Genomic DNA, 12,312 nt, shown 5'->3' with positions numbered 1-12,312 from the left:
GTGACAGTAGGGAACAAGAAGGACTCATAGAGTTATGTGGGAATGAAGAGAAAGACATGTGCTGAATTAGGGATTAAGTCCTTTGACATTGACCTTCCCGAACAAGTTTCCGAATCCAATTTGATTAAGCAAGTTCACCAGCTCAATGTTAACCCTGATGTTCACAGTATTAGATTTATGTTACTTGTTACCATTCCAAACTTTTATTTTTAGCTCATGTTTGAGGCAAAAAATGTATGCAATCAGGTATATTGGTTTAACTTCCATTGCCAAAGTATATTAATGAAGAGAAAGTTCTCAGTGAAATCAGCCTTGATGAAGTTCTATATTGTCAATTACTTGTTCTTTTGCTTTTCCTCTTGTTGTTACTGCTAATATTTTTTTCCAACTGTAATTTGATTATTGTTTATAGAATTGAAATTATGAGTTATGCATTATGGAGATGCTCTGGTTTATAAAAAATTACTTAATTTTGGTTGATGCTCATTATTGAAATTTGGTGACATGAATGGTGATCCTATGATTTAAGTCTTAAAATATGAAGCTTGTAATGACATTTTTGGTTTCTTACTACTTTGTTCATCGTCAGGGCCTAGAGAGAAGCTCAATTGGAGTCTCAGATTTAAGATTATTTTGGGAACTGCCGAGTGACTTTGCTATCTTCATAAGGGATGTCAAAGAAGGATCATTCACAAGGATATCAAGGCTTCTAATATTCTTCTCTCTTGAGACTTTTGAGCCTCAGGTCGAACATCAAGAATCATCACTATGTATTTGTGTATAAATATATGTGTGTTTTTAACTTCAGAATTTCTTATGCTTCTAGATCACATTAGTTATATAATCTTAATTTTCTTCCTCTGATTCAATCTCCAGATATCTGATTTTGGCCTAGCAAAGTGGTTACCTGACCAATGGACTCACCATACTGTTTGCAAAGTAGAAAGCACATTCGGGTCTATACATTTATAACAAGTTTCTTAGTATATTCTTTGTAGATAGTAGTGTTCTTAATCCTTTGATTCTAATTTGTTGTCACTAACAGGTACCTTCCCCATAAATTCTTCATGCATGGAATAGTAGATGAGAAAACTGATGTATATGCTTATGGTGTGCTATTATTGGAGCTAATCACTGGAAGACAAGCTTTGGATAGCTCACAAAAAAGTCTTATCATGTGGGTATGTAATTGTCCAAATAAGTGATTATAACATTGAAAACTAGCATAGTCTTGTGCTAAGTGAAAACTTGGCAATTAAATGATTTGACTAAATTGTGCAGTTATTTTTAGGCAATGATAAATGATATATTCGCTCACCGCAAGCCTGCAAGAATTTTTGGAAGTGTTTTCTATTGCATGTTACTGGCAAGTTCAAATCTATTCTTTATTTTAATTAATCGATTGTTGGCTAATTGATTGGCAGGCATTGATGTTCTGGTTGAATTGAAAAAGTTGTTTGAGTTGTTATGCATATCTTGTGTTTGTTCAAATTACCAAGTGAGTTGGTTTGTTGTTTCTTTACATTTTAGGCAGGTTATGCTACCTTGGCCATAGGAACTGAGTGGATTTTTCGCCCCAAGCAAGAAGTGATCTCTCCGGTGCTTTGTAGTTACGATGTTCTTCTTTTGCTGTTAACATGTTTTTTCCTTGCATTGCTCTTGTTTCATTATCGAAATGAAATTTTTCTGTTGGGGAAAAAATGTAGCAAAATTTCAAAATTCTTTTACATAAGAATAAATTTTTAAAAAAGTAACATTATATAACAACCAGGGTAGAGGAGTGGGCAGTGGCCCTCTCTCTTTGAATAACTCTACCACCTCCGTACCAATTAACAGTAGATGTTTAATTGAAAGAAAGAATAAATAAATCTTAAATTAATGATGGTTAATTGAACCTCAAACAGACGATGTCACAGTTAATCCTAGTTCTCTAGTGGGTTCTTTGTTCTTGTTTGATATGCAACTACTAAATGTGTTTTGACTAATTACAACATATAATACAGTAATTTTTTATAATTTGAGTGAAGCCATTAAGTGGATACAGTGAAGTTTCACACTAAGGCCTTAAGGGATTGAATAATATATAGCAAGATTCCGAAACTATGCAGGGCAGGAAATATATACGAGGACATGTATTGCAGCACCATCACATATAAAATGAGGGGAAGAAAGTATATAAGACTATAAGAGGTCCCATTTATATCCACCAATATAATTTTTATATGTTGTTCCATTTCTCCATTCTACTCTTCATGTTAATTAATTAGCTTCTTCTTTCTTTCTCCATTGCACGCACCTCCTCAAGTCTAATGTTGATTCTTCTTCGCTCCACTCTTTACATATCCTCTTAGCTTAATTCCTAGCAAGTATAGGACTAGAATTTTTACATGCTTTCCTATCAAATATTTATTTTCTTAGTTGTTCAATTATTATTCAATACATACACTACTTTGGATAATGGTACGACACTAAAGTTTCATTGAACAAGTTTTAATTTAATGTCCGTTTATTATATAATATTGAACAAGTTTTTTTATTCTAGAGGATTATTTATTATTTTGATAACTTTGTAAATTTATTATCTAATATTTAGTATAAATTTTATTTTTATATTTAAAAGTTTATTTATCTTGTTTTCTAATATTCTGTGTAAATTTTATTTGCATTAATTGTTTATTATTTTTTAAATAGAAAAAATAATTAAAAAATATAGCTATTAAAATCGACGACAGCGTTGTCGCTTTTTAAATTTAAAATAAATAATTAAATCGACGGCCATTGTGTCGCTTTTATTGAATCAAATATTGACAAAGGCAATGTCGATTTTTATATAATAATATCGACGGCAATGTTGTCGATTTTATTAAGAAGGCAAAATTCACAAACTCATATTATAGACGGAATTATTGTCGATTTTATATAATAATATCGACGGCAACGTTGTCGATTTTAGTAAAAAGGTAAAATTCTCAAACTCATATTATAGACGGAGATGTTGTCAATTTTATTAAATTATTATCGACGGCTAGGCAAGCCGTCGATTTTATTAGAATTTTATAAAATTGACAAGCTTAATAGCGACCAGCCATCTATTTTCTCGTCGATTTTTAATATTATCGACGGCCTAGCTGTCGATTTGACCGTCGATTTTAACAATGTTTCTTGTAGTATCACTGTGTGCAAGAAGAAGAGAGACTACAGCAAGATGAGACTGAAAGTGCTCACATGGCTTCATCTTCTCAGTATAAAAGAAAGCGTGATACTACTGCGGATGTGCCTTCTCAGCAGAAAAAGGCTAAGAAATAGGATCAAGTTTCAGCATATTTCTTCTGTAAGAAGGTAAGACACATGAAGAATGATTGTAGCAAATATGCCGCCTAGCGTGTAAAGAAGGTTATAATTCTTACTTTCGTTTGTTCTGAGGCTAGTTTAAGTTATGCACCTGTTGATACTTGGTGGGTAGATTCTGTTGCTACTACTCATGTAAGTATTACTATGCAGGGTTGCTTGTGGAGCCGACCGCCAAGTGATGTTGAAAGATACATCTATGTGGCAGACGGCAATATAATTGCAGTCGAAGCTATAGGAACCTTTAGATTATGTTCCACAAGTGAATTTTACTTGGATTTATTAAAGACATTTTATGTATCGTCATTTAGACAGAATTTGGTTTCTGTTTCTCGTTTGGACAAATCAGGTTATTTTTGTTCGTTTGGAAACAATAAAGTCAGTCTCTTCTATAATTCGAATAATATTTGCTCTGGTCATTTGGTGGATAATCTATATAGGCTTGACTTAAATTCCTATAATAATGAAATACTGCAAACAGGTACAAAACGAAAACTAAATGAGAATTCGACATCGTTATGGCAAAACGCCTAGGTCACATCTCTAAATAGAGAATTCAGAGGCTCGTGTTGGATGGAATTCTTGGACCTCTAAATTTAGCAGACTTTGAAGTCTGCATTAAGTGCATAAAGGGGAAAAGGACAAATGAAAGAAAATTAGGAGCCGAGAGAGCTAAAGATGTCTTAGAACTGATACATACCGATATATGTGGTCCATTCTCTACTGTCTCTTGAAATGGACAACGGTACTTTATTACGTTCATAGATGATTACTCTCGTTACAGGTATCTATATTTAATTCATGAAAAGTCCCAAGCCTTGGATGTTTTCAAGTCTTTCAAAGTTGAAGTTGAACTTCAACTTGGAGAGAAAATTAAAGCTGTCAAATCTGATCGTGGTAGTAAATACTACGGAAGATATGACGGTTTAGGTGAACAACGTCCCGGGCCTTTTGCTCTTTTCTTAGAGGAGTCTGGTATTATTCCGCAATACACCATGCCAGGCAAACCTAGCATGAATGGTGTTGCAGAGCGAAGGAACCGAACTCTTAAAGACATGGTGAGAAGTATGATTAGTCATTCTTCCTTATCTGAATCACTCTGGGGAGAAGCCTTAAAGACCGTAGTGTACATCCTTAATAGGGTACCAAGCAAAGCAGTTAACAAAATTTCATATGAAATTTGGACTGGGAAAAGGCCCAGTATAAAGTATTTGCATATTTGGGGATGTCCAGATGAGGCGCGACTTTATAGGCTGCATGAAATAAATTTTGACTCAAGAACAATTAGTTGCTAATTTGTTGGTTACGCTGAGCGTTCATGGGGGTACAAGTTTTACAATCCTGCATCAAGGTCTATTTTTGAGACGGAAAATGCGAGATTTCTTGAGGATGTTGAGTTTGGGGGGGGAAGGAAATTTTAGAAATGTTGCTTTTGATGAGGATTTTGTAACTGACAATGATCAGGTCCTTGTGCCTATTATTGTTCAAGATACAGTTACAGTATAAGAGCATAATGAGAATCCTACTGTAGATCCAGTTACAGTATAGGAAAATAATGAGAATCCTCCTCAACTCCAACCCATACAGCAAGCTCAATAACCTCAAGAAGTGTCATTAAGGAGATCCAATAGAAAAAGAGAAAATTCATCTATGGTCTCAAACAAGCTTCCCGTCAATGGTATCACAAGTTTAATTAAGTCATTACCTCATGGTTTTGAGGTAAATATTATAGATGAATGTGTATACCGTAAGTTCAGTGGGAGTAAATACATATTTTGGTCTTATATATTGATGACATTCTACTTGCCAGTAACGATATAGGCTTGTCGCATGAAACTAAGAAATTTCTATCGAACAAATTCGAAATGAAAGATATTGGTGATGCCTCTTTTGTATTAGGAATCGAGATACTAAGAGATTGCTCTCAAGGTATTCTTGGATTATCACAAAAGAACTATATCGAAAAGATTTTAAGTAGATATGTCATAGAAAGTTGTAGACCAATAGACACGCCTGTAACTAAAGGAGACAAGTTTAGTCTCAAGCAATGCCCCAAAAATGATCTTGAGAAGACAGCAATGCATGATAAACCTTATTCATCAGTACTAGGAATTTTAATGTATGCTCAAGTCTGCACACATCCCGATATATCATTTATAGTGGGAATATTGGGTAAATACTTGAGCAATCCGGGCATGATCATTGGATAGCTGTTAAATGCGTAATGCGTTGTCTAAAGAGAACAAATGATTACATGCTTATTTATCGGAGATCAGAAAATTTGGAGATCATTAGGTACTCTCATTCCGATTTCATGGCATATGGTTGCGAAACTTTGTCACTGAGCTTCGTATAGTAGATGACATTGAAAGGTCATTAAAGATATTTTGTGATAATAAGTCAGCAGTACTATACTCCAATAACAATAAGAGCTTGACAAAATCGAAGCATACAGATATCAAGTTCTTAGTTGTCAAGGAGAAGGTTTAAGAAAAATAGATTTTCATAGGACATATAGGAACAGAGTATATGCTAGCAGACTCATTAACCAAGGAATCGATCCCTAAAGTTTTTTATGAGCACACTGCTCGGATGTGTGTCAATATTTGTGATGCCTTGGTTTAGTGGGAGTTTATTTTATGCTATATGTCCTATGACAGATAATTAAATTATTTTTCTGCAGAATTAAGTTAATGGTTTATTTCATGTTATGTGAAATGTTCATTTTGCAATATTTGTATTGTGTTTGATCTCAATAAAGCTTTAAAGTTGGACCAGCTGGAAATAGACATGCATGAGATCACTTGGCATGTATTTTCCATATTACTCATCCAAATTTGATCTATGTCGTTAAGTACATTAGGATGGTGATTGTTGTGGTTTAGTCACGACATTAATGTGATAAAAGTTGCGGTAGTTCCATACCTAATGTATGAGACGGACCAGATTGTTAAAGTAATGAGAGAAATAACATTCAGATGCGCCATAAAGTTTATAAGATGTGATTATATCAGGAAAGAATATATGTATAGCCTAGGTGGGAGATTGTTAGGAAATTATTTATTTTCCTAATTTATTTGTGGGCAATACATATATTAATTATAGTCACAAATTATGCTATTTCAAATTAAATGACTTATATAAAGGTGATCTCATTTATTGTTATAAATGCTAAATTGAATAAGTCATTATTACTTTTGATTTGGAATTAAATGAGAATAAAATCGGATATTATCTTTTGTTCTTTAGATAAATTATCTTTTGGATTTTAGATATATTATCTTTTGGACTTTAGATACTATTTTATTTGGGTTTTAGGGTTTAATGGGTGTCATACTCAAATATAAATAGGCCTTAAGGGTTTCGGTCCCCAAAATACCAAAGCCGCTTTTGTTGCTCTTTTCCCATCAAAAGAGTCACAATTCAGCTGCCTAGAGATACAGAAGATTTTAGTTGAGGAAGATCGAAAGAACCACAAAACTGAGTCTTTCCATCAATTTCAAGTACGCTTCCGCATTATAATATATTTTTGGTGATTCAATATAAATCATCTGGGTTAACAAAAATTAATTTATTCCAACATATGATACTATGATGTATGTATTTATGCATTAGGGTAGATGACCAATAAACTTGAGTTTTTTTATATTTTTTATTTTTGAAAGAAACGTGAATTAACATAAAAAATATTCAAAATCTAATAAAAAAAATATTCAAAATAAAAAATTTAAGATAATTTTAAAAAATCTAAAATAATTTTAAAAATTTTAAAATTATTTTAAAAATTATTATAAAAATTTCTAATAAAAAAAATCTAAAACCTAACAAAAAAAACAATAAAAAAAAAGAATTATCCAAAATCATTTTCGAAATTTCAACACCTAACAAAATAAAACATCCGAAACAATTAAAAAAAATTTTAAATTTAAACAAAAACATTTAAAATTATTTAAAAAATATCCAAAACCAAAAAAATATAAAATATAAAAAAGAAAGAAACATCCGAAACGGCATCATTCTTTTTCGCTGTCCATTATGTCACAAGTCGCGGTGGCGGGTAGCAACAGCAGCGACGTGCGGCGACCGTCGGCAGTTGGATGCGCATCGGTTGGCTTTAGGAGAGAAGGACGCGGCATGCAGCTGACGAATAAAGGGGTGCAACATGCGGCGGTGTGCGGCTGTCGTAGAGAAGCACGGCGTGTGTCTGTAGAAAAGAGATAAGGGTTTGTGTGGTTGTTTTTCTACTGTAAATAAAATTTGTTTTTTACGCCCACAAAAAATACGCACCCTCCTATTCTAACCCATAATGCTCCTACGATCTCCCTCTCTTGATTTTAATACTTTTGATTGGAAGCTTGAAAATGGTATGAAACCTAAAGAAATGAACATGGAGGATGTTATTGGAGGAAATGCCCTTAGAAAGAAAGATCCATTCGGAGTTATTCCAGTCAAAATTATTAATTAAATAAAATAAATTAGCCTGCCAGAATGCATATCTTGTTCATTGTAAGATAGTTAATTACTATGTAATGTTTGTAATCTTAATAAGTGTTGTGAAACTACAAAACACTACTGTTTGTGAAATAGTAGAAAAATAATTAATCTTTATCATATATGAGTTGGCAAAAGATTTGATAGCCCTATAAAGTTTGGATTTGGTTCATAACAAAATATGTTTTTTAAATTTTTTAATAATTGTTAAATAGTTTTTATTTAATTTTAATTATAAATTAATTTTTTATATATTATTTAATTATAAAATTTATTTTTTATTTTATAAATTATTATTTTATTATTTATCTATTTATTTATTAATAATAAAAAATTAAAATAATAATAAATTAGATCTTTTATTAATCGTAATAAATATTTTATAATTTTAATTGATCATATTGTTAGAAATTCAATTGATTGAATGTACAAATTAATCGATTGAAATTCAGGTTTTTCAAACTTCAATTGATTGAAATTGATACACAATCGATTGAATTTTACAAGGCATGTGGAGTTTTTCTTATTCAATCGATTGGTCATATTACCCAATCGATTTAAGTCTTTAAAGCAATATAGATTTTCACAATTCAATCGATTGGTTGTGTTACCCAATCGATTGAATTGTGCAATACGTTACGCTTCTCTAAATTGTTCTGCTTGTGATTATAAATTATTATTTTATTATTAATCTATCTTATCTTTAAAATTCTATATTCAATTTTTAAGTTTTTATTTTGATTTAGATACTCTAATCTTATCTTTCCTTTAATATTAAGATTATAAATTGGTGAATAATCTATCAACAATTATTCAATGCTACCATTAGAATCGTTTATCAATATGATTGATTATCAATTTTTCATTGTTTTTGTTCATTGTTTATCCATCTACTTAATATCCAATTTTCTCTGTTGTTTATCCATCTTTTTAATATCCAATATTTATTCATCATTAATTGATAATCACGGTTGGCGATAGAGATCCAATCGATTTTTTCACTGTAGTGTTTAGAAAACAATTCATTGTTTTGATTATAAAATTGAGATTAGTCTCTAGTTTTGTAATTTTTTGTTTCGATTCTTTATTCATGTAATTGATTGTGTAGTGAAAAATATTTTTTTTTATCTTTTAGTAATGGATTTTTTTCTGAAATAAAATAAAAAAATTATTATTTTTCAAAATCCAATTTTTCAACTTTAATCTTTCAAATGAATTTTTTTATGCAGAGCAAAGCTAACTTTACTTCAAATGCTAAAAAAATGGCTAACTCATTATTAATCTTCACCATAAACAATGACAACCATTATAGGAGTACACATAAATAAGTCTTATTTTTATTGAAAAAAGAATAATATTTTTATTTATAATGAAAAAAATTCTTGTTAAATATATTAAATACGGTTTATTCCCATGTATCTATGTATTTCTCAAATTGCTTTGATGATTTCAATCGACTGGATAATACGACCAATCGATTGAACAAAAAAACTCCACATGCCGTAAAAAATTCAATCGATTGGTTTGTGCATCCAATTGATTAAATTTCTAACAAACACGATTTTTCCAATCCAAGATCAATGATAAAATTACAATCGATTAAAATTACAAAATATTTATTACAATTAATGAAAGATCTAATTTGTTATTGTTTTAGTTTTTGATTATTAATAGACATGATAGATGAATGATAAAATAATAATTTATAAAATAAAAAATAAATTTTATAATTAAATAATATATAAAAAATTAATTTATAATTAAAATTAAATATTATTAAAAAACTTAAAAAATATATTTTATTATGGGACCATTTAATGGTCCAAACGTTCCGATGCCATGAGCTATACTATTTTAATTCAATGATGATTAAATTATTATTTCTCAATTCTCTTTTTTTTTTTTTATGAAGAGGATGATCCGAAATAGAATTACCCAATTAGTATTTTGTGTAAATTATAAGGTAAGGTATTAATCCCTGTCAAAAAAAAAAAAAAGGTAAGGTATTAATGCAAATTACCTTTCAATGCCCATTCAGTGATGAGGCCCATAATTTAATACAAAATTGAGATACTAACTTGGCCCAAAGTTCATTGGATTGGCCAATGTAGAGTAACTATAAAAGGCCCAAATTTAAATTAAGAATCCACCAATTCGGAAACGTGAAGGAGCCCTGTGAGTGTGACAAAGAGGTAGGGACACAAAAATAAACATTACACATTTACGTTCACCAAAAAAAAGGTTACAGATTTATTCTTCTTATGAAGAGAAAATGACAAAAATATGTATAAACAAATTATAATTTGTTTGGTGAAGTTTGTGAATGACGCAAGGCACTCCATCTTCTCAATGGCGAAGTTTCGCAAAGCCACTTAAACAAATCAAGCGTGGAGGGTGGATGAATGATGATATTGTTTTTATTTAATACTTTATAACAAATTTCGTTAAGTATAAAATACGGATTTCAGATATTTATTTATTGGTCATGGGATTTTAGATCATCACAGAAGCAATTAAAAGGCGACAATGTAGTTCGAGGCCGAATAATGTCGTATTAAACCAAAAATTCCATGGAAGGAATCAAGGAAAGAAGAGAAATATAAATTAAGTTAGTCTAATAATTAGTTCATTAGTCCATTTAAATAAATGTCAAGAATTCAAATTCCATCTTGTGTATACAGAAATTTATTAGCTAACAATAAATTTTTAAACAAAAATTTCAATTTGCGACAAATTAGTCCTTAACTTACCAAATCGAAAGATATTTTGAAGCATGTACAAAATAGAATTTGAGACTCCAACATTTATTTAAACGCAATAGTAAGTTAATCACTAAATCAACTCAAATTTTTATAATTAATCTAATAGTTGATAAAAAATTAAATTCTTTTTAATAAATATATTAAAAAGATTAACTATTTAAATTTCAATAAAAACTTTATATTAAATATTTTAATCAGCATATTTAAGATAATTTTCAATTAGACTTGAAATAAAATCAATGAACTCATATTTAAATCCTAAGCAATATACAACTTTATTTCCAAAAAAAAAAAATATATGCAACTAAAAACAAAAGAAGTTTATTATAAACACGTGTAACCAAATTTTAAAAAGGATATGTGTGTAATTTAATTTTTAATCATTTTATTAAGATAAATCATCCTAATATAAACAATAAAAAATTAACAAAAAGCTATGAAGGACAAATACGGACACAGACATGAGATACGATATGACACGCAACACGGCAACACGCAAATTCTAAAAAATTGTCAGACACAGGACATGCATATATTAATAATATAATATATTCTTAATAGAGATATTTGCATAAATAACCATATGATATGTATTTCTTCCTAAAATATATAGGTACTAACAGAAAATCTGTGCAATGCATGGGTTGAAAATTTATGTTTTGTGTTTTAGATTTGTTTTTTCAGTCTTTTTGGATTGTCACTTTTTATTACGTTAATAAAAAGTATTTTTGTTGTTCAATTCTTAACTAAATGTAACAGATTTATTTACTCTATCATTACTCAATACATAAGTATTTTTTCCTAACTCTTCATAGTTTGCATAAGTATAGTTGCTTTTCAAAATATTAATTTTGATGAGCACGTCTTAGAATTGGCTATAGAGATCCACAGAACATTGTATCTTGTTCAATTTTATAAATTATGCAACAACAAATACAACTTAAAAATATAAACAACACAATTCAAAAGATAAACATAAATAAGAACCAAAACCAATATAATTTATGTATATAAAAAAATTCTTTGATCGCATTAAAATTTAAGGAAAGGAGCAATTGAAAATGAACCGTATAAAATTTTATAGGTTTTTTTACGTATTACAACAAAAGTATATTATTATTCAACTGCATAAAATTAGATCTTCTAACATTGAGATAAATAAGAGTCAAAATTAAGAAAAATCACATCAATAATCCAAAGAGTAAAAATTACTTTAGTTTCATAATTAAATCTAAAAGAAATATCTGATTTTCTAATAAATTAAAAAATATTATCAGTAAGACGTAATAATAACACAAAAAAAATTCATATTAGTTATTAGTTATAAGAAAAACAAATAATATCAAGTTTAAAAAAAATTCAGACATATACGCAAGTCGCAAATTTATTGACCTAAGATCTCAAATGCAAGTAAGTCTCCTAACACAACCAACTTCATCAATTCCAGTAACTCCACCACAAACAACAGTTTAAAATCAGTGTACTCAAATACCGATATAACAAGGAAAAAAGAACAGTTAATTCATATATACAGAAAAGATATTCAAAAAAATTCTAATAAATTACAAATGATCAGATATAGTTGATATAAGACCAAATGAATAGGACAAAATATTTACCTTAATTCTTTGGGAGAGCTGTTTCTCCTAAACCATCTATTAGAAATGCATGCATTAATTCCGCAAGTCATATGCTAAAAATTCTTAATTAG

At 29.6% G+C, this 12,312-nt stretch overlaps 1 protein-coding gene across 1 annotated transcript; it reads left to right on the top strand.

Moving 5' to 3' along the window:
• The first annotated feature begins 216 nt into the window (after nt 1-216).
• LOC110271812 (serine/threonine-protein kinase PBS1-like) lies at nt 217-1,555 on the top strand. Its single transcript, XM_021123259.2, has 6 exons — nt 217-246; nt 590-745; nt 877-956; nt 1,046-1,181; nt 1,292-1,366; nt 1,535-1,555. Exons 1-6 carry the CDS (start codon nt 217-219, stop codon nt 1,553-1,555), a joined length of 498 nt encoding a protein of 165 aa, XP_020978918.1.
• The last annotated feature ends 10,757 nt before the right edge of the window (nt 1,556-12,312 follow it).

The sequence above is a fragment of the Arachis ipaensis genome, chromosome B5, assembly GCF_059453495.1.
Source record: "Arachis ipaensis isolate K30076 ecotype BB chromosome B5, ASM5945349v1, whole genome shotgun sequence".
In the NCBI taxonomy this organism is placed as follows: domain Eukaryota; kingdom Viridiplantae; phylum Streptophyta; class Magnoliopsida; order Fabales; family Fabaceae; genus Arachis; species Arachis ipaensis.
This window is presented reverse-complemented; position numbering and strand designations above follow the sequence as displayed.

Excerpts from the sequence above, each read along its gene's own strand:
- LOC110271812 (XM_021123259.2), top strand. The coding sequence starts at position 217 with ATGTTTGAGGCAAAAAATGTATGCAATCAG. Across the intron at positions 247-589 it reads CAAAAAATGTATGCAATCAG|GGCCTAGAGAGAAGCTCAAT; the intron begins GTATATTGGTTT and ends GTTCATCGTCAG. Across the intron at positions 746-876 it reads TTGAGACTTTTGAGCCTCAG|ATATCTGATTTTGGCCTAGC; the intron begins GTCGAACATCAA and ends TTCAATCTCCAG.